The sequence below is a fragment of the Ammospiza caudacuta genome, chromosome 1 (genome assembly GCF_027887145.1).
Source record: "Ammospiza caudacuta isolate bAmmCau1 chromosome 1, bAmmCau1.pri, whole genome shotgun sequence".
Taxonomy (NCBI): Eukaryota; Metazoa; Chordata; class Aves; order Passeriformes; family Passerellidae; genus Ammospiza; species Ammospiza caudacuta.
In genome coordinates, this window is record NC_080593.1 from 16,530,390 (window position 1) to 16,553,082 (window position 22,693).

A 22,693-nucleotide genomic window follows, 5' to 3' on the forward strand; every position below is an offset into this window, starting at 1 on the left:
AAAAGTACTTTTAAAACTTAATTAATTTTCATTTCCTATTTAAAAAAAATCACCGTTAGTCTCCTTAATTTTAATTACCTACATTAAAGCAACAAGTTCTGTAATTAGAACTTAAACCAATTTCTCCCACTGTTACATCCAATGCAACACTTGCTGTTAAGAAGAACCTAGTTTCTCTATCTTTTCACTGATGGACTACACACTTTCAGCAGTAAATGGGCCAGTTCTTCCACACTTTTGGGAGAAGAACTAGTCTCCACTAGTTATTAGGAAAACAAACTTAGAGTTACACTGAATCAGTGTAGACTTTGAATATGCCCTCTATATTCTAGTCAAGACCACTCAGTTTCACCATTACCTTGAATTTCTGTGATGTTTTCTTCAGTACTAACACCCCTGTAACACGTGTAATTAAAAAAAATCATTCTAGAGGGCCAAAACATGTAATGTAATAACTCATTCTAAAGTCCTTACCAAAAATTACATGCTCTGCCTCACTCTAACCTGCTTGGTTCTGTGAACTCCTGAGTGGCAAATGTTTACATGTATGTGAACTGTCACTGACAGCTGCCTCAGACTGCCCTACCGCACTCCAGCGATTGAAATACACAGAAATGCATTAAAACAGTTCAATTCAGGGCCTACAGAGATCAATATCACAACATATGTCTTTCCACAGACTGAAAGCTCAACAATTGGGTTTCTTCATTACACACAGCAAAGCGCAGTGTGCACCTTACAGGAATTGAGGCTATTGTCGGTAAGTCAAGGATTTGATGGTTTCTGAACATGCCCAGCAGCTGGCAACTGCAGAAATGAAGCCTCACTTGCAACCCCAAGTTGGTCAGGGTCTAAACCCGTGCCCTGCTCAGATTACAGCCCCCAGCAGTAGTTTTGGGGAGAAGAAAGGGCTTTGGGGAGGGGTTGGGGGAGGGGGCTGGGGGGGAGGGAGGTGGAAGAGTAATACTCCTTTTGTTTTTAGAAGAAAAACATTCACCTCTCCTGGATCTCCACTCCACCGCAGGAGACCCCGGCTCCCCCTCCCGCCCTTCGCCCCCTCCCCGACTCCCAGGCCCGAGGCCCGCACGGGTCGCACTAGGCCGCTCCTGTTCGCCCCGGCTCCGCAGGCCTCAGCCGAGCACCGGGGCCCCGTTCCCCGCGCCAGGGCCGCCGCCGCCTCTCCGCCCCGCGGCCCCGGGCCCAGAGCGCCGCCAGGGGCCGGACCGGGCCGGCCGCGGCACCGCGGCCTGCAGTGGCCGCCGGAGCCTCTGCTGAAGTAGCACCCCCCCGCCTCCCCTGCTCCTCCTCCCGGCCCGGCGGTACCTGGTAGGGCTGCGAGTCCCCCCTGCGGTCGTGACAGCTGAGGAGAAAGCGAGAGAAAGACAGAGAGGCGTTAGCGAGCGCCCGTTACCGGCCCCGCGGCCGGGCCGAACATGGCGGAGGGGGTGGGGGGGGCGGCCCCGCGGGGCCGGGGGGGTGAATTTACCCATCACTGAGTCTCTGCTGTTTCCTCGCATACATTACCATCAATGCCCGGCCTGTGTGTGTGAGGGTGAGGGGACCAGGAGGGCACGGCCGCGGCCGGGCCACAGGCGCCGAGGGGGGAGGCGGGGGCGGCAGCGCTCCGGGGGCAGGGGCGGGGGAAGGGGGCGGCTCGGGCAGCTCGGCTGGAGCGGCGCTCACGGGCCCATCGCCTCGAGAGGGGAGACGCTGGCAGCTCGGCCCCGCGCGCGCTGAGACACACCGGGAGCACCGACTCGGCCACCGCCTCCCCCCGCCGCGCCCGCCGCCGCCGCTCCAACTACATCCGGGGAACTCGGGCGACGCCGCGCTCGGTCAACGTCGGCTCTTTCCGGCTCTTTCCGACGCGCTCCGTCCCCTCTGTCCCCTTTGCTCTCGGGCGACTCTGCCTTCGGTAAACATCGGCTGCGTCCGCCGAGCCCGACGCCCCTCAGTCCCTCCCTTCGGCAAACATCGGCTGCCTCCGCCAAGCACGACGCCCTTCAGTCCCTCCCTTCGGAAAACATCGGCTCCTTCCGTAACGCTCGGCCCTCCCTGCCCCTCCCGCCTCGGCCCACTCTTACGAGCGCTACCTGTCTTCGGAAAACATCGCGATTTTCCGGAGAGACGTTTCCGCGCGGCCGTCAGGGCGGCGCCACGTTCGGAAGCGCTCGGGTATTTCCGTGACCCCTCACGGGCCGGCGCGGTCGTTGGCGGGCGCACGGGGCCGATTAGCCGAGGGGAGCGCGGCCTCGCTGGCAGAGCCGCTCCCTCGGTGGGGAGGAATCGCGATCCTGCCAGGCAGGTGGGGGCAACGGGGGGAATTGCGGGGGGGAGCTAGGAATGGGACGGTCTCCTCTTACCTACCCCCTCCTCCCCTTCCGCCCGGGCTCTCGATGTGCAGACAGGAGCCATTTTGTGCGCGGCGCGTGTTCCGCGGGACCGCGCTCCGCGGCGAGGAGGGTGTTAAAATGTCCCTGCGACGGCGGCCGCGCGGGTCCGGCCTCGGCCCCGCTGTGTCCGTGGGGGTGTGGGTAGCGGCACCCGCCCGTGGGCCCGGCACCCGCCCGTGGGCCCGGCACCCCGATTCGCGTCATCCCAGTGTTTGGAAGCTCCGGGCGCTCGCCGTGTCGGGGAGATTCCCTGGCGCTGTCAGTGCCTGCTGCTTCGGGGTGGTGCCCGGTGAAAGGACGAGGAGCGAGGGCCATAAACTAAAACACCAGAAGTTTCACCTCACAGTGAGAAAGGACTTCTCGTTTTGAATTAGGCTGCCCGGGAAAGGCGTGGAGTCTCCCTCTGCGGAGACGTTCAAAACCCACTTGGATGCTCCAGGTGACCCTGTCTTGCCAGGGAGTTGGACTGGATGGTCTCCAGAAGGCCCCTCCAACCCTCACCATTCTGTGATTCTGTAATTTTTGCTTATTTCTGACCAGGCCCTCGAAGTTTGTGGTACAAAGCATCCTATAGTCAGGATTGTATAAAGGTATTATAAATAAATATCATAAATACTTTGATACTCTTGCCATGACAGTGTCATAGGGACCAGCAGCTTTCAGTAAAGGTTTAAGAGCATTTGCCAAGTTTTCTCCTGTTCCCCTCCTGAAAAGGGAAGAGATGTGGCACATCTGGGAATGGGCATGTTAACCTTAAATAGAGCACCTTGTCCTGTGGCTCCGTATATGCTAATGAAGCATTATTCATTGCAACATCTTACAAATCGTTTTTCTGTTTCTTTGTTTGTTTGTTTTCCTTTCATTGGAGTGCAGGAGGCCGTGTCTGAAAAGGGACTTCAGGGAGTGAGTGCAGGATGACTCAGCAGGGAGCTGTTCTTCAGGGTTACAATAATGAACTAGTGAAATGCATTGAAGATTTATGTATGCAGAAAGAAGAACTGAACAAACAAATCCAGCAAGCAGAAGAGGAAAAGAATAAACTCCAGCATGAAATCCAAGTCCTCAGTGAACAGCTGGAGTGTGTATGTGAAAACCTGGCCCAAAAAGTGGCTTCACGGAATGAGCTTGATAAAATACTTGCTGAAACTGAAGCTGCTTACATGAAGATTTTGGATAGCTCTAGAACTTTACTTAATGTCCTGAAGAAGGAAGTGGGAAGCTTAAAGCATTCACCAGATCTGAAAAGCAATGTAACCTGAAACAGTCAAATGTTTGGACTCTGCAGTGCTAAAATTCCACTAGGTGAGAAGTGTGGTCAGCCACAGAACCTTACAGCCACAGTGTAAGCAGAGAGGGATTTTCTTCCAGTCTTTCTGTATGTTTTATTATTTTCAAATGCACTAGAAAATAGATTAAATAAAGTTGCCGTTTTGCTTTAAAAAATCTAATTAATTGAAGACTTCAAAAAGTAGTAGATAGGTAGTTGAGGTAGATGGGAGACTGTCAGTTTTGACATCATTGTGCTTCAAGCCTTAGAAAAAAGGCATGTTTTATTGCTTGACTTCAAATGGCTCCCAGTAAATGATTCTTTGAAAACTAGTGGATGCAAGTCAGTCAGATGCTACTTCTTTTCACTTTACAAATGCTTAGGCTTTACTGCTGGCACCAAGTAGAAATGAGCTATTCAGCTTCCTGTAGGAGCTTGGAGTTCTGTCTGATGCATGCACAAAGAGAGCCCCGTTTACAGTAATTGCCTACTTCAATAATAGAGGGATAAGGTGAGAAATCAGGAGTAATGCAGGGCATGGAGGCTTAAAATTTAGCACTCTATGTGGTTCATGCCTCTTCTGAGGCTGTTCTTCAAAGCTTGTTTAGAAAGGAGGTGTGCTGCAGTGAAAGTCAGGTTTGGTGCAAGTGCAGACAGCTACACCAGGAAGGCTGGAGCAGTAACTCACTTGGGGGTAAAAAAATGTGTCAGTAGCAACTAAAAGTCCTGAAAAACCACTGGGGTCCAGTTAAAAATCCAGAGGTAAATACAAGAGCAAAGAAAATAATCCTGGCTAAAAGCCAGTAATAGAATGTCTGATAGCCTTTTTAGTGCCTTTTAGCTCTATACTGATCTGTTAAATAATTATGGTAAGATTGTGGAGTATACTGAACACCCTGGAATGATGTGAAAGAAATACAAATGAAAGGTGAAAGAAGAAAATGAGAAGTGGTTTACAGCTATCAGCCATTCTTACAGAGGACATCAAAATAGAACTTAGCTTAGAGATCAGGGATGACATAACAGCATGGCATAAATTTCAATTTAATGCTGTTTTTTGTTTCTGCTGAACCTCTCTGTTCTGCAGAAATCTCTCTCAGCAGTGTGTGCACATACACGTGCATTTTGTCCCACCTATGTGTTACAACAGTAACTTTTTAAACTGTGTCTTGTCAAATCTTCATTCAATACCACTTAATTAAATTGAAAGAAGTGCAGTTGAAATCTCCTGACTTGATAGTGATATGTCTGTCAGGTGCACATATAGAGGGAATGGAGATGTGGATAATCTTGGTAATAGCCCTTCATCAATAAAAGAGAGCAAATTTTATGTTCTTCTGGTTGCCAAGCTACATCAGGGATGAGCTAATCAGAGTTTACTTGTCTGGGCTTCCAGGGGCTTCCCTCTGGGGGATTCCCGGTGGGCAGTGCAGAGGTGATAAAAGTGCATTATCTCAGGGGCTTTGCTGTTGTGGTGCTGCAGCACTCAGGACCACCTGGTTTATGTTGAGGGGAAACACGAAAATTTTGCTCTCTTTAGTAGCAAAAAAGTGATTTATTTGACTGGACATTTCATGACATTCTGTCTGCCCTTAGACTCGTAATAGTAACTGATTTATAAGAAATAGGAAGATTCAGGAGAAGTGCTGCCTAAAGAGCAAGAACTTTGAGTTGCATATGTAAGCTGCTGCTTCTTATTAGCTGCACTGGAACTCAAAATGGTGAAAAGCAATTTGTATCATAGAAGGCTCATTTATAGAGAACAGTAAAGTTAATTTCTAGTTTTGGTCTCACACAATAATTACAGGTTTGTTTGCCTTAGAGTAATCATAAGTAATGCTTCTTGTTCTAGTGAAGCTGATAAAACTGAAGAAGCATTAAGAGACGCCCTAAAAGACTTAAAAGAAATCTACTTCACAGCCATTGTTATGTATAGTTTGTAGCTATTACAGTGTCAAACCTAAATAACTGGAGATGCTTGATTTTTTTTTTTTTTACTAAAAAAACTAAGGGAAAAATGTAACTGTTGACTAGTACTTATGCACATTTGGGGGCTTCCCAACACTCAAATAAAAAGCTGAAATGTTGCTAAAATTCCATTCAGTGATCCCAATCTAAAGTTTCCATTTAAATTCACATTTAAAAGTGGAGAGAAATAAGAGATCTCTAGGGCCTGCTATTTTTAGAGTAACTCCCTAGTGTGGCAGTCATCCTGCACCTGAAAAGTTGCTCCTCAGAAATAGTGTTTAGCATTATATTCTGTATTTATCCAAATGAGCCCTTTTATTGATGTGGTAACCTTTTTCACTGCTTTTCCAGACACTAGAAATCTTGACATGAATAGCTTTTGTTAAACAACTTCACTTTGTTCAGAAGACATGCAGACTTAGTTGGTCCAAAGTATTGCTGGAAGAGAAGTGATAATTTGCAGATGGCAGCAGCTCTGCAAGGATAGCCTGAAACAGAAATTCTACCTGGAATAAGGCAGGCCCTAAGTTTAAAGTATACTTATTCCTAACCTAATTTTTGTATTGAATTTTTATGACTCTCTGAGTTTGACCTGGTGCTTTACTGGAGTGGTTACAGTCTAGGAGCCTTACTGAGAAAAATTGGGTTTCTAATCTAAACTGCTGTGTTGAGTGTTCTGTATCTTATTGAGTATGTGAGGAGACAGTTTTTGAAACTCCTGTCTGTGCCTGATTCAGAGGTTTAGTGAAATGCATCTGGATCAGTTGTCCGAAGTCCTGAATTTATGTAAAGGCAACTTTACCTGGCTTCCAAATAACAGAAGATAACTGGAAGAGATCTGATGATTCCCTGCTTTTATAGCAATGCTTCTTGAAAATGTGCCCAGCACTTCACACACTAATGATCAACAGTTTTTTCAAAACATTTGACTGTTGACTCCCTGCAAGTAAACTGAAGAGATTTTGGCAGTTACCAAAGAAACTGCTTGTGGGTGGTATGTTGGAATAGAAGTTATTTTCTGTGTGGAAGTGCTTATAGGAAGCACTGGGTGAAGTGCTCATGCCAGCAGCCATTCACACCCCGTTACTGTCTCTTTTCATAGGTGCTTGCCCTGCTGTTCAGGTGCCTCCCACATGCAGTTTCTGTTAATCACCTTACAGAAATGGAGGGGAGTGCACTGGGGGTTCACCCTGATTTTGAGGGTAGCGAATAAAGAGAATTTATGGATGTGAAGTCCTGGTTAGGGAAGACTGGAGCATGAGGGGGTAGATAGAGACGTGGAGTTTCTCCTGATTCCTGTCTGCTCTAAGTGTACTTTTACTGAGCTGCTGCCTACAGTTCTTGCTACCCAAGAAATCAAATTCCAGAAATCATCTGAGCTTCATCTGAACTCTGGACATTCTCCCCCTTCCTTTAAGCCCACGGATGGTCAGCAAAAGAGGCAATCTGTGTTTTGTTTTCTGCTTCTATCTTTTATTTCTTTCTGTTCCAGCAGGAGGCTGTGCAATCTGAGCCTCCTGTTTGCTGGGTAAGTGTGCTGCCAGGCTCCCACAGGATGTTGTTTCCTGTCCTGGATGCTCTCCTATGAACAGTCCTCAGGGAATTGCTCGAGTTTTATAAAGAACCTCCAGTTCTGTGTGTACTTGATGTAGTCTGTATGTCAGATTGACCTCGGAGGGTTTAGGCAGAGGATTGGCAGGTTTTTGGCTTTTGGTGAATGCAAGAGATTTGTTTCCTTGGACTTGGAATTCTTCAGACCAGGAAGACCAGGCATCTTCAAATAGCCAAAGAATTGTACATTTAGACAATGAAGCAAGCTCAAGTCTAAGCCCAGGTGCCTGGACCTTGGATTGCTGTTTCAGAATTGAGAATCATTTCCATCTAGGGGTACAATGACATTTCCATCTGTACTTGGGGTACAAGTGTGTTCCACTCCAAATCCAGTAAGTGGATTAAGCTGAACTGGTAATTCTGTAACAAGAACATTCAGAAGATTGTTAGCCAAGGGATTAAATGTCTACAGTTAGTTCATCATACAGATGAGACTTGTGCAGAAGACCAATTTCTGTTACTCCTTAGATGATTTTGCTGGGTAGGAGAGATTTCAGTGATAAGGTGTAGCTTGTGGCTGTTGCCTTAACTTTGAGCAGATCCTAGATTCTTGAGGTTTTATCAAAGAAGCAGAGAAAACAGTTATTTTTTTATAATTTATTTTCTTTTTTAATTTCTTCCTTTTCAGGAATGAGCAAAGAATTATTAATAAATACTGTAGTGTTGATTTACTTGTGTGTGTGTTGGTAGTTTTCTTAACAGATGAATAGGCAAATTTTCCTAAAATCAGAGTGCTCTTCTAGCTTTAATGTATGTGTGTGTTTTTATATATAGATGTAAATATTTTCTTTTTTGGGTGAAGGACAGACTAGCCTTTGATAAATTTGTGCACCAATTGCTTTGTCAGTATCTGTTGTTTTACTGGGGTGGAGTCAGGCACCATGGCCATTTCTTGGGGTCTGTTCTATGCCTTTTTTAAATTTGGGATGGGTATTTTTGTTCTTTGCCCTTTAACTACTTATAAATCTGTCAGGAATTTTATTAGATGCCTCAGAGTAGTCCTTGATGGTTGTCTGCCTCAGTTGCTTTCTGATGAAGTTTGGTTGGTAGCTGTAAAACCCAGCTACTTCCATGTTAGGCATTGGTGAAACATGGAGGGGTTCAAGATTGCAGAGCAGGCAGCTGTATGGTCATTCATAGCTCTAGCTTGTGGGGTTTGTGTGAAAAGTAGAGCAGTGTTGCAGTGTGTATTGACTAAAATAAGGTGTTAGTAGAATTGGGGCTAGTGGAACACTTCATTTTGTAGTGGCTTTGAAAAGTCATTTTACAAGATCTTGTGGGGTGGAACGCTTTGCGGGGTTTTTTGCCTATTTGTGCAAGACTGGATAGGCTGCAGGAACTACTACAGAAATTTTCTAAATTTTAATACGTGCTTGGGTATCTTATTTAGCAGCACAGTGGAAAATAACAGTATAAAATACATGCATTTTGATCATAGCACACCCATTGTTTGTGACCCCATGCAAAGCTGATAATATTTGTAAGTATGCTTAATTTGAATGTCACAAATGGAGAAAATGTTACTTTTAGAAAAGGATTCATCCATATTAGAGGAAAACAAGCATGTGTTGACAGAGATCATGTTCAGGAAAAGGCATTTGAATGAAGTCCTGGCAGTCATGCTCTGGAGGTGGGGTTGATTGTGATTCCACTGATTGTGATGGGAGCTTGTTTCTCTCCTACCTCACTCCAGGGCCTGTGAAATTCCATGGAGTGGCTTCTCCTCTCAGCAGCACTCATGTAGAGTGTGTGTACTTGGTCCTGAAGGATTTAGAACAGTGTTGAGTGTTCTTTTTTTTTTTTTTTTTTTGCTATCTTGTGTGAAGTAGGCATGCAGCTTCTGGCCAGCCTAAATCAGGAGTGTTAGAGACTATAAAACAAAGAGGCTGAACAATTTTTAACTTTTTAACTTTGAAAAATGTTTAAAATTATGAAACCTGGTAGACTGGTCACAGAGCATTTTAAAGTTAAATCTTCACAGGTGTTACTTTTTGAGCTTCATATGCCTAAGTTCTCTTGCTTCAGTCAAAGCTCCCATAATTGGCTTCAGGTTTTCCATTTAATGGGATACATGGGAACACTTCTAGAAAATTATTTACATCGTAGCTCATGACAATTTAATTCACATTTAAAAAAAAAAACATATAGTTGATTTAGTTGAACATAGTAAAAAGTATCTTATTTCTTTCCTAAAGGCTTTCAAATTTCTCTGTCTGTATTCAGAATTAGATCAAAGTACTATTTGTTGTTGTTATATGATTATTAAAAAGTTGATACAGTTGGATACTGGTTCTGATCAGGCATGTCTGTCAGTTCCTGACACAAAATCCTCTTCATATTCTGCAAGCTTGCACTTTTTTAAAACCTCTTTTTCCTTATACAGTGAGAGCACTTTAAGTTGAATTTCAGCATGAGAGAGTTTGTTATTTTAATGTTTTTTTAATGTAGTTAGTGTTCAGGGATGAATCATACACTGTCAGGTGTTTAAAACAAAAACTGGCAGTAATTCTTAAATGGTTTTGTAGTTGTTCAGTAACAGAAATCCTGCTAGACATTTGTGCTGCTCACTGCCTTGTAGTAAGTGAGATTAATTGCTGTAACTCATGATTCCAAGGTACTTTTCGTTAAATACTGAGTCTTCCTCAAATGTTTTTGCTAGCATGAGTGGAATGGATACTCTATTCCAGGGAACATGAGGTGGAAGATGAGCTGCTTTTTTAGTAGATACCACCATCTGGAAAGAGAGGAGCATCCTTGTTAGCCTTGTTGTAAGGCCCACTGAAGCAAGCTGAAAAAAAAGAAAACCCAGTCCATGCTGTCAGTCACAGGGAATGTGATACCCAATTGCAGCCAGGTTATCTTTAAAGGCAGGAGCTCAGGTACAGCTGGAAGCAGTGAAGCTGCTGCAGAACTGGGCTTAGTTGTTTTCCTCAGGGTTGTTTTGCTCTGCCAAGAAGCAGTTGGCCCTGTGGACACACTTAAGGAATCTGTTACACTCTGAAGTCACTGGACTTGTTAGAAAAGTGTGACCTGTTCTTGAAACTGAGGGAATCCTGCATCTTAGTGATACATGATTTAGTGACATGACTCCATGAGAAGGATATTTATTTAAAATCCTGTACATTTTAGTGTTTTTTCTAAGAATCCTAAAGTCTTCTTGCTCTAGATTCAGGTTGTTCAAGTGACCAAAAATGCAGATGCCCACCCACCTTCCGCTGAAGCCCACAAGCCTGTAATTTGTTGGTACTCACTGTGTAGTACACCAAGTTCTTGGTCAAATGCAGTCTTAATCCTTCAGTCAAGTTGCAAACTCTGTGGCTCCCCTTAGTTTAAATGATTTGCATGAAGTGTTGCTTGCTCAGTTTGGAATGTGCTTTCGGTTTTCTGTTTGTTTGTTTTTTAATGAAGTATTCCATTGAGGCCTCCCGTGGCACTCTGCCATACACATTCATGGTGTGCATGTGAGAATGTTTGCTTTGAGAATGTCAGAAGGGAACTACCTGTACAGCAGCCATTTAACTGAAACAAAATTTGGTTTTATGCCATGCTGGTTTTCTTTTTCAATGTGGTTAGAAATGACACATCTATAAATACATATATTTATATAGGATATATAAACAAATGCTTCCAATGAACTGATCACATAGTACCTCACAGAGAATGTTACTATCTTTATCCCTTTGATTTACAGTGACAGTAGTAATCTGCCCCAAATAAGGGACAGATCTGGGAATAGAGGCTTTGCTTTTTCAACCTTAATTGAATGCTCTGACTTGGACTGGTTCCCAGGGATTCATGTCCTGTTTGGCGTTTTGGCATAAATGGACAGGATGATGCATTCTCAACCTGTGTGTTAGGGGTGGGGATAGATATAACTGATTAGAGGCACACTTTTTTGTTGTTGCTTCCTCCACATTGCATGCAGCTTGACGATGATGTTTAAATGTGTTACTCCTTTCTCCATAGATAGACCCTGCATGACAAGGCATCCCAGCTCCTGAGCAGCCACTTTCACTTTCCAGACCTGCTCTTTTCAAGCCCCTGCTTTGGGACGTGTAGGAGGTGGGGCAGAGAAACAAAAAGAACTTCTAATGATAGTTGCTAATTAATTACCTTTCAAATCCTAACCTTTTTCAGATACATTGCCTTTATAGACCCTATTGTTTTATCAGGCTGCTTATTACCTTATACTAGTCCATGTAAGACCACCAGGTTTTTTAGGCATGGAGGCTCCTTGATGCTTGAAGGTAGTGGGAGGTCTGAATTCTAGTCCATCTATACAGCATACAGAGCACATAGAGCAGGCTGTGAGGCAGCCATATTCCAACACAGCTTGTTTTGGGTTAATGGATTGAGGTAATATGGCAAGGGAGGAACTCTGGATATCTGGATGGATGGGACTCTTCTGTAGTGAAAATAAGCTGGCTGCATGAATTCAGGTTAAGAACCTAGGACAGGTGGCACCTGACAGCAGTGTTCATATATTCACATATCATATGTATGTATATATATATGTGTGTGTGTGTGTATACTCACACATACATTAAAATGGATATATAAATATACTCAGCATTTTGTAAGTATAGAGAAAGCTGTCTAATACTTCAATATTATCTGCCATTAGAAAAGACAATTTAAACAGGTTGGACATTAACAACTTGCATGAGGTTGTGTACTCTGTTTTTTCAGTAGTCTTTGCAGTCTTGCTTCCACATAAGCCATCATTTGTAGCACCATCCTCATCTTCCTCCTGCAACAGCTTTTGTTGCCTCTATTTCCTTGCTCCTTTTTTCCATGTGTTTAGTTATCCCAAGTTGCTGACCAGAACCAGGCTGCTCTTCTGACGTGTGGTGGGTCAGAGATGCTTTCACTATCCTTATCTTGATATTGTCCAGGCATGTTCCAGCACACTCGGGACAATTGTTTGCATGATAAACAGATTACATTCAATTTGACAGTGCCCCAAAAGTTATGATTGGATGGGGTGACAATATTGTATTGCAGAGAAACGAGACACCTGATCTGAGTTTCATCCTAATAAAAGGATTTAGGTCAAAGTAATGGATGGAGGGGAATTTTCCTGATATGCTATAGAGATTAAAGAATAGAAGTTCATTTTGTTTGTCATTGAGTATAAATAATATAATCTTCTGCAGATAAAGGTCTATATGAGATGCTGTAATTTAATTTGTATTAAGGCTGTGCTCAGAGTGATATGAGTTTGTTTCAGAAATGTTTACTCTGTGTTTGGGAAAAGATTATAACTTGAAATTAGAAAGAAGAAAAGGAATAGAGTGCTGGATCTTGCAGATAATGATCTCATTGAGGAACCTGTTGTAGGTCAGCTGTGTCTTCTTCAAAGCTCTGAGTGTGATCTGTATTGCAAATTATTAAATATGTGCTAAGACAGAGTGGAGTATGGCACAGTAAGGCTACTTGGAAAAAGTTATGTCAAGGCATTGTATGTATTCAGCAATTTTCTTTGCAATCTTGCTCTATTTTACAACCTAATCTATTCCCCACTAAGATGTGCTAGAGATAAACATTGCAGATGCCTTTGTGTGCAGAGAAGAAGGAGAGGCAATTAAAAGTCTGCATGCTGTGAGGTCTCTGGGTAGCAGCAGTGTCTGCCCAGACCTTGACAGTGTTTCAGGGAACAATTGCTTTTCCTGCTGGCTGGGCTGACTGAACACAAATAGTTTTTGAACAAGGACAGTAGCTCAGTTATTTTCATGCTGGCTGAAGTCCTGCTGGTTTGCATAAAGGTTCCCATTTTTATTTACTGGTAGCAAAGTCTTGGTGACAAAGTGGTTCCTCCAGATCAGATGCTGTTATATTAGAGCACATCATTTCATTTCTGACAAAGAAAGGGCAAACTTCTGATAATGTAGTGAAAGAACCTGCGGCAGGGCAGTATGTGGTATTGGCCTCCATCAAAGACAAGGAAAAGCACAAAAGAACCAAACTGCTGGCCGTGGTCTGAATCAAACAGGATTGCCTCCAAGAGTAGCAGGTGAGAGGGCTTTTCTTTCTTTTAACTTGCTCCCTCCTACATCATTACTGGGCTGAGTAAAAAAAAAAATTCTTTTGAATAATAATAAATGGGATAATTTGCTTCAAGAAAAGCTAGTTCCACATAGGAGGCAGCTAAAGCTGCTCCATGTGAGCTTTATTTATTTTTTCGTCAAAAAAATTTCGAAATGCAAATTCTAAAAGCAAGCAACCATCGTAAGGAAAAGAGGAACAACAAAATGTTGTGTTTGCTTGTCATTGCAGACTTTTTATACTTCAGTAACTTCACTCCTATGTGCAGTTTCTTGGCTGCCAGTACTGCTTGTCCAAAACATGGATTTTTGGTCTCAGGCTTGTTCAGTCTAAAATTCCTTTTCTTATTTTAGATAAACATAAGAAAGCAGTATACATTTTTTATTTGTATTGCATGTATATTATATATACATGTTATATATTACTTATGTAAGTATGTTATTACTTAGGTAAGGAACTTAACCTATAACTTTTAAGTACAAGTTTTTTCCCCATGGTTTACAATGCCATGAATTACTAAATGTGTTACCACACTGATGTAGCTGGAGTGAGGCTTGGTTCTCAGACATTAAGATGACCTTTGAACTTTGATTAGCTGATAAGTATTTATAGTTTCAGGTGTTGGCAAAGTCGCAAGCAGCCAAACATTGGGAAGTGTAACTTGACTTTGCAGATTGAAATTAGGATTTGCATATTGCCTTACATGGAACTCGACTTTGTTTCAAATAACTTCTGCATCTGGTTGTGTGGTGGGAGAGCACAGCCAAATGTTTTAAAGAGGTATCAAAAGCCATAGAGCCATTTAAATTGGAAGGAACCTCCCAGATGGTCAAGTCCAGCCATTAACCCAGAACTGCAAAGCCCACCACTAAACCATGTCCCTAAGTGCCACATCTAAGTGTCTTTTAAATAAATAATAGCTGCTTGAGCTACTAGATGCTACCTCTGCTACACTGGGATTGTTACATTGAGAAGCTGTGATGTAACTTGTAGTTAAAATAATCTCATTAGCAGGAGCACAAATCCCCTTACAGTAACTACAGTAGTTGAACAGTGTCACTGGATTTCAAAATGTAAACTTCTGATTCTTGTGCTGTGGCCTGTATAAGAGCTAAGAAGGTAACAAAAATTAATCTTAAAATTCTGGAATGAGTTTTGAGATATTAATTAGAATTTAATAGGTGCCTAAGGATTTTATGCCATAAGACTCACTGAAAGTTAGTGGGTCTTGTGCTCTGCTTGGTGTTGCTCTGGTTTTTAAGATTCAGGATTCTGCATACATTTTCAGAGGCCTGGCTCCTGAAAGCAGGGCATTTTCTTTGTCTTTCTTCCCCCTACCCTCTGAAGTTACACTTCTGTTTCTTGTAAAGAAAAGGCTGAAAGCGCCAAAGCAAGTAGAAAGGCTCAGAAATGCAAATATAAACAATTCTAAATCTTTTTCATGATTTAACAACAGTCTCACACTTCGTGCTTGGCCTGGTGTGCATCTTTTTCAGTGCCTGAAGCTGGTAATGGTCAAAGTCCTATTGAAAATTTCATACCATGTTCTGCTTCAGTCAAACCAGATGCAATGATGGCTCTGAGAAAGGCCCCCATAATCTGTGGCTGTAGGACATAACTGCCTTTCTGTACCTGTGAGGTACAGAATTTAAATTCCTCTCAGTACCTTTATCAACTACATCCAGCTTTCCACAGTCATTATGGGTTACTCAGAGCTGTCAGGGAAGCCCCTTTTAATCCAGCCTCAGTGTGATCTGCAGGTGTCAGGAACAACGTGTATGGAATTCTGGAGCTTCCTGGAGCAGAAGCTGGAAACCCTGTGGGCTGGCAGGGGAAGGGAGGGCTGCTGACTCCTGGCTGAGAGAGCATGCAGCACCAATGCAGCAGCAGCCTGTCTTCTGCCAGAAGAACTATTAACCTGACATGATGCTTCCTAGAATCAGGAATCTTAGAGGAACAAGCAATTTCAGGGCTGAAAGAGGCTCCAAGGGATCTCCACACATCACAATGTATTTATTCCCTGTGAGTGAATGCAGGAAAGTTGGATGGGAAGGTGACTGAACAGAACGGGTTTGTAGTACTTGCACAGCCTGCTTTGGAGTCTGAAAGGCCAAAAATATGTTCACAACATTTAGCTGAGGATTGAAGATGTGATTTAGAAATGGAACAGTTTGTCAGACTGAAGCTAAAGATTGAAGTAAGTATGCTGTATAAAGGGTAGGAAAAGACATTTCAATAAAGCTAACTCTGATCAAGAGAGTATAAGCAACTGACAACATCTAGAGGGATTTTTCTGAGAGGAGAACATCAGAACTGCCAGAATTGTATAATTTTCCAATCTTTTTTGTTAAAACATAAATTAGTATCTAACACGAAGAAAAATTTATCACAATAGAAATAATTAAATCCTTGGCAAAATGAACATGAATTTTGATGCCATTCCACAATTATTTTTGACAAATGTTTTAAATTTGGCCCAAACAATAGCAAGGAGGCTTTGTGGGTGTCATAATATGCAATCTAGACTCGAATGATTTGTTTCAGTCATCATAAAGAGGGGACAATAGAGGAAGCATGACAAAAATATAGACAACAATGAGTAGGGCTGCACATAATTTTGGCTCTCCTATTTTTATAATAAATCTTTGTGGTTTGCTTAAAGCCTCAGCTCCCAGATTCATGTAGTAAATAAGCCAAGATTTCATTACACAAAAACAAGTTTCTGATTCCTGCAATTGCAAAAGAAATGCTTATATACAAAGCAAGAAGAGGAACCAAAATGCATCCTTTTAAGAGACAAAAAGTAAAATCCACCTTTACTCTAAAAAAATCCAAAGGTGTGAAGACTTGATGCTGCTATTAGTGCTCAGGTCAGTATTTATGGTGTGTTGGTTGCTCGGACAGACATTGCAAGGCCTTGTATCCCATCCTTTTTCTTTCTTTAGCAACATTCTCTCAGAGCCTCGAAAATAACATGCCTTTGCCCTCTGTTTTATGTGCTTTTTCCTTCAGCAGATGCAGCCAAGCCCAGCGTCTGATTTCAGTCCTGATCTGGAACAACTCCAGGGCCGTGCATCTCTTTCTTCCCTCCTAAGGGGGTGGTGGCAGGGAGGAGACTCAAGACCATTGTTCTCCCTCCCCGTGTCCCTCCTGCAGCAGCAGCCAACATTGTTCCTTTTTATTTACTTCCCCCTCTCTGTAAACCAGCAGGGCTCGCAGCAGAGGGATGCAGCTCTCATTAGAGTAATTAGGCTGATTCATGAGAGGGAGGCACAGTGAAGGAGAGCTTTCCTAACCCAGTGTTCCCCATGGGAGGCTGGGCACCCTCCAGCTGCTGGCAGGGCAGTGCTGGGCCTCCCTGCCAGCTAGGACTGGAGAGCCCCCTCCTCTTCCACCTTTCATAGCAGTGAAAATGGACAAACACATGCAATAAATGCTTTTTTCCTTCACATGATATTCTTCACAAGTTGTATGTTCCACATTAATATTAGAAGTCTAATTAAAGTAATAGAGGGATCCTTCCTTAGTGTTAACTAAGTGTATGTTTTGACTTATAAAGGACTCTTGAAGCAAGTTTGCTGCGTCACTGCAACAGCAAGAGCTGCTAGGGCTTTGTTCCTCTCCTGCTCTGTGGAAGTTTTGCATTACTTTTATGAAGGGCTTATGTATGATGAGTTAGGAAATTGCCTTCTTCCTGGGAAAATGTTATGGATATTCTTTGTTCATCACATTTCCTTGGTGTCTTCATGGCAAGATACAGTGTGTCCCTGGGGAAGTCCTGCTGCACTTTGGAAGTCCCATTTGAAATGTGCATGGGCCTATTTAAAAACACATTTAAGCTTTTAAAACTGTATTATACAAGCAAACAAAAATAAAATATCATTAGCAGTTCTGCCTGTTGTGTTTCTGCCAAGCACCAGGATCAAACTTGTAAAACTTGCCAGCTGCCTGCTCTTCCCAGTGCAATATTTGTGGTCACCTTTATGGAAGAAATGTAGTCATCAGTTGTCTTCACTAACAGGGTGGTATTTATAGTGCCTGAAGGGCAATTAAATAATTTTGAAGTCATCCCCCAAGTCTATAAGAGTATATTCTATCCAGGAGCATTTTAATGGCGCTAAAGGCATGTTCAATAGCCTCTCACATTGGAAACTGAAAATCCTCAAGAAACACAAGGAACTGCCAGTAGAACTAAGCCAGAAAAGTGAAAGCAATAAAAGAATGAGGTGTATCTTATAAACTGACATGGAGTATCTTACTGCAATTGTAATTGCCTCAAAATGCCTCACACCACCCACAATAAAAAGCACATAGGCATAATTTTCTGCCACCTTCATGTTGTCTCAAATGCTCTCAATACACTTTCAACTGGAACATTTGCCTCTGCCTTTTGCATACACAGAAAAGCAGTGCAAGCCCCAGTTTCATTCATCCCGTTCCTTCATGCAAAGCCACAGTATATTTTTGGCTGCCACAAAGTTGATCCATGAGGAAATATATCCCCCTTTCACAGACTTGCATTCCAGAAACTGAGTAAGAACATGTTTTTTTTATGAAACTTCATTTTTTAAAAAAAGAGGTGGGGAGGGCAACCCCTGGGACCTTTACAGCTGGAAGAAAAACTTTGGTGCTTATTGATACCTCATTAGTCTGTTCACCACAAAACAGCATCTAAAAATGTATCCAAACCATAACTTTATTCTCAAAGGTCACTGTTCTGATGGGTAAATATGCAACCTAGTTTTTTGTGCCTCCAGACACAGTGATTTCTCTGATGTGGATGTGGAGCATTCCCATGGGAGGAGCTCATGGTGTTGCTGTGTGCAAGGGCAATCTGTGGGGAAGAGACACAGCTCTAAAATGGAGAAATGGTTAAAACAGTGCAGTGTGCCTCTCCCCTAAACAATGATACTGTACTCGCTTTCCTTCTCAGGATTGCTGCCTTGGGGAGGTAACGAATTACCATTGCCATAAACCGTAATCAAGATCAGATGTGCAAAGGGAAAGGCCTTGCTCAAATATCAAAGGGGTCTTAAACTGCCAAAACAGAGCAAGAGAGAGAAATCCTGAGGGAATCAGAGATGTAATTTATGACTGACCTTCATTTTAACTGGGAAATCTGTGCTCTTGAATGGTAATGCTCCCATGAATGCATGTTTTATTTTGTTTCAGCTTATTGGGAATCTTTGTTGTAGCAGTATTGATGTAAACTCCCAAACAAAGAGCCAGGGACAAGGACTCACATATGCATTCCAGAAACATTTTTCTGCACTGAACCCGTCTCAGCAGTGACAGTGCCTGGCTTTGTCATCCCCTCTGCCACAGCGCTGCCTTCCAGGGCTCGCTTCTTTGTGTTTGCATCATTGCTTGCCCAAATGACTCCACATTTTCTGCATTCTCATAACCCAATTGTATGGGAAACAAAGTGAAGTAACAGCTCTTCAAGGGGATTTTTGCTGCCACAGGAGCAGCTGATGCTTGGATGAGCTCTCAATCATTCAGAGTCCAAGCAGTACAAGAGAAAATAAATATTAAATCTTTGCATCAAATATTAAATCACAGCACCACAGTGCCTCAGCTTCCCATGTGCTGCCTCCTTCTGTGAATTTCACAGAGTAACATTTGGGGCCCCACTATGCTTTGAAAAAGTTAGACTAAAATCTAGTTCCAAACTTGTCTTTGCAACAGACCCAAACTGCACACCAAGCATTGGAGAAATTCAGATCCGCATTTCCATCTGTATTCTGTATTTTGTGGCCCAATTCCAGCCATAGTTTAAAACAAACATGCTTAGCTGTTGTCAGCTGAAGTACTGTACTCAGTTCCCCTGGCTTCCCATCAAATATACTGTTTTAAAGCAAATACTCATTTGCATCATCTCAGAATGACACTCTGGATTCTTTTTAAATTCCAGTTAAACATTTTGATGCAAAAGCATATCCTCTGAATTATCCCTTACACTGAACATGAACTACAAGCAACAGAAGTGCTTAAAAGGGACGGTGAAAAGAACAGATTGCCAGGAAAGCCTGTGGAGTTGTCCATTCTGAAGAAACGTCACCAGGGTGTTAGCTGTTTGTAAGTTACGCTTCTTGTTGATAACCAGAAAAAGATATCTGTCATAAATGTCACAACTCCTTCACAGTTTCCCCTCTCAGCTTCTTCTGTGAACAGCTGTCAATATGTGTATGAAACCAACTTAAAAAACCCCAACAGATAGGTTTGATGGCTGATTTAAAGAAAGTGATCTTTTAAACTGAGCTTTTTCAGGTAAACCCCCCTTTAGAGCTAATTGGATGGGAGTTATTTTTCATCACTGCAAGATGTTGTTCTGCCACACAAAATATGTCCATTTTCAGTAAATACGGAGACGTCTGCAACAAATTAACTTCGGAGTTTTGGAAACACAGATGGTATTTGTTGCACTTTCCCAAAGGGCTACATTCACTCTAGAGAAAGCAGAGCTTTTAGCTATTCTGTTATTTTTAGGAGTTTGTTCATCCCCATAATTTCCACTTCACTAAGAAGAGATAAAATCTGATTTGCCGTTTATCTGCTACCAAGCAGGCAGATTAAACAATTCATTTTGTCACTCGCGCTGTGTTTCTGCCGCCTCGGGCATTTAATTCTAAAACTACTGTAGGGTGGCCATGGCGATTGTGTGCTGCACAGGGAGGTGGCGGCGTTGGCGCATCCCGGGCGGGCAGAAATCCCGGCGCTGTCCCTGCGCTTTGGCCCGGCCCGGGCAGGTGGCCCGGACCGCCAGGAGGGGGCGGTCCTGGATTTGGGAAAACAAGCGTGAAACATTTCACGCAGCCTTTGCTGGAGCTCGCGTTTACGACTGTCCACATTTTTGGAATTTTTCACCACCATCATGGCGTAAGAAATTCTTTTTCGGACACTCCCGGGAGGGCAGAATTCCTGCGACCTTTAGACAGAACGGGCAGTGGAAGGGCAGAGCGTGCAGCAGGGCGTGCGTCCGTCCCACCTAAACACGGGCATCCAAGGGGGAGAGAGGGCTGACTGGGAAGCCAGTTTGGCTTTGCTTCCCTCTAGAGTCGATGGATGGATCTGGCTCCTCCGAATAGCGATTCAGCACATACAGCTGTCAAAAGCATCGCTCAGTTCACCATCCCCTGCTCCCAGGGGGGAAATAATCAGATTTTGCAGGCAATGTAACACAACATGCTTTTTGTAAATCCTTTATTGTGATGCTTAGGTCATTCAAAGTGAACACTGTGAAGTAAATTACTACTTTTTCACTTACAATGTTAAAACACACAAAAGATGGCTTGAAGATGTAACTTGCCAGTGACAAGTTCTGTTAAGAAGTAAGAGAAATAGTCTTGTGGCAGAAGTGTCATTGATTGACTGCTAAAACATGCAAATGAATCCAGAGAGGAACTCAGACACCTCTCAAGTGACAAATTCTTAGTGCAAGTAGATAAAATTCTTCTCTCCTGAATGACACATTTGACTGAACAGTGTTTATAACCAGCAAATGGTGAGTTTGAGATAAATATGAGGGCAGAGCAGCAAACTGCTCCTGCTTGGCAGAGCAGCAGGATTCCCTCTGCACCCTGCAGATTCCTTTGCCATCTGGGATTCCTCTGGCCTTCCTGATTTGACACTTTCCTTGCTGTTTCTGGGATCAGGGAACACACATGTTAAATGTTCATCTTCTACAACTCAGTTCCTGCATATGGCTTTAGGATCACTCTTGTCCCCAATCCTAAAGGTATTCAGCAGCTCAGTGAAATTGGTTTCTACTGCACAGAGACTTGTAAAGTCCTGGTGGGTGCCTGCCTGCATGTGAAGGCACCTAAAATCCTTTCACAATCTGGTCCTTGCTTTGGCCACTAGCTGCTTCATTCCTCCAGCTGACTGATGACAGTGAAAAAGCAGGATTCAAATCAGGTTTAAACCTGCAGACAGCCTGACTGCAGTATCTTGTATTGCTCAACAAATGGTCTTTTCCATAAGTCCAGGGTTTTTTTCATTTCAGATTTTTCTACCTGTTCTATCTTGTCTTCTTTTGTTATTTTCCCTACTATTAGAGTCATTTTCAGTGACATCCTCAAGGAAGGCATCCCTCAAATCCTTAAGCCAGAGATGCATGCAGTAATCTGCATGGATTGGAGGGAGAACAAGCTATCTCCAGACTGCTCCCAAAACCATCACCATCTCCCTCTTCCTCTTCTGGGAAGTTGCACAGCAGTGGCTGTGAGAATGGCTGCAAGAACACAGCCTGCAGGTTCCAGTCAGCAAGAACAGGGGCAGATCATCAAAAGGTAAACACAACACTGAGCCAAGGCAGAAATACTGTATTAGTGGAGCCTACACTACAGACTTGGCTACAAGCACCTTTGGGGGATCACACCAGAGGACAGGGACTCATGGGCAAAGGGCCACTGCACAGAAGTGCAGTCATTCTGGACTCATGTGCATATCCCAACTTGCACAGAATATTTCAGACTTGTTGCATCTGTCCTCTGGCTACCCAAGGCGGTGATTTCATGGCTCTACATGGTTGCTCTCAAGGCCTCTTGAGGGTTTGCACAGCAACCTTTTTGCAGGTTGAAACTTTCTTCCTACAGGCAGCACAGCTCCAGGGGGAAGGGGGGTTTCCAAGACGTTCTCATCCTAGCCCTGATCCCTTAGTGCTGTGGCTTCTTTGCAATGATTGATGTTCACAGTGCTTAGCACTGCTGTCCTTTGTGGAGATGTAACTTGCAAACCATCGTTCACTTGCCACAAAGCTCTTCCTTCACATTGCATGTGACCCACAGTAGCACATACAGACACAAACTTTGTTCCCAAGGCAACTGGCAAGCAGTGCTACATCCTCATCCTGCTGTCACTGACCCGTCCCGTTGTAGCTTACACTTGTGAAACGCCTTTACAGATGTTTGTAGCTAAGCCATAAACCTCCAACTCTGCTGTATGTCTCCTGAAAACTGGATGGCTCTTCTGCTGTGTGGATCAGCAGTGTGTGGTGTATCAGGTAAGAGTGAACTGCTCAGCAGAAAGGGGCTGTGCAGGCTGCGGCCCCAGGCAGCTCCCACAGCTCCCAGCTGTAGCACACGGATTCCCTGCCACAGGAACAAAGGCATCCCATGTCCCAAGGCCTCATTTCTTGTGGTGTCAGATCTCATTGTGTCACTGCAGAATGAACTGAAGCACTGCTGGTGCAGATGTGACCCTTGAGGTGAGTGCTCTCCTGTCTGATACCCTGTGGTTAAGGTAAGTGTGTGACTGCCACCAGAAGCAAGAAAGCAGCACTTGGGTGAAATGACAATGGGAATTCAAAGAGGAAGTGGTCAGTGTTTGCTCATAACATCTGCAGAGTTTATTTTCTCTTTGTTGCCTATATCAGGAAAATCTATTACAGTAGTTAGGAGAGGAAAAT

General features: G+C 43.4%; 2 protein-coding genes across 7 annotated transcripts in view; one reads left to right on the top strand and one right to left on the bottom strand.

Moving 5' to 3' along the window:
• WAC (WW domain containing adaptor with coiled-coil) overlaps nucleotides 1-1,934 on the bottom strand; it is a 52,398-nt gene extending 50,464 nt beyond the window's left edge. Inside the window, exons 1-2 of one of the 3 annotated variants that reach the window (XM_058819393.1) lie at nucleotides 1,487-1,934; nucleotides 1,324-1,360 (exon numbers count right to left, since the gene is read on the bottom strand). In XM_058819393.1, coding sequence (XP_058675376.1) covers nucleotides 1,324-1,360; nucleotides 1,487-1,527 — 78 coding nt within the window. In that variant the 5' untranslated portion in view covers nucleotides 1,528-1,934. The remainder of the gene's footprint in view (nucleotides 1-1,323; nucleotides 1,361-1,486) is intronic. The other 2 variants (XM_058819233.1, XM_058819314.1) reach the window with 2 other exon arrangements.
• LOC131567742 (microtubule nucleation factor SSNA1-like) lies at nucleotides 1,238-17,172 on the top strand. 4 transcript variants are annotated; one of them, XM_058819745.1, is made up of 3 exons: nucleotides 1,846-2,305; nucleotides 3,267-3,695; nucleotides 16,297-17,172. In XM_058819745.1, the coding sequence occupies exon 2, from the start codon at nucleotides 3,308-3,310 to the stop codon at nucleotides 3,650-3,652; it is 345 nt and encodes a 114-aa protein (XP_058675728.1). In that variant the 5' UTR covers nucleotides 1,846-2,305; nucleotides 3,267-3,307; the 3' UTR covers nucleotides 3,653-3,695; nucleotides 16,297-17,172. The 4 variants fall into 4 exon arrangements, with proteins under 4 accessions (XP_058675645.1, XP_058675728.1, XP_058675494.1 ...); XM_058819511.1 differs by having other exon boundaries at nucleotides 1,847-2,305; nucleotides 16,300-17,172; XM_058819662.1 differs by lacking the exons at nucleotides 1,846-2,305; nucleotides 16,297-17,172 and adding an exon at nucleotides 1,238-1,326 and having other exon boundaries at nucleotides 3,267-3,841.
• The last annotated feature ends 5,521 nt before the right edge of the window (nucleotides 17,173-22,693 follow it).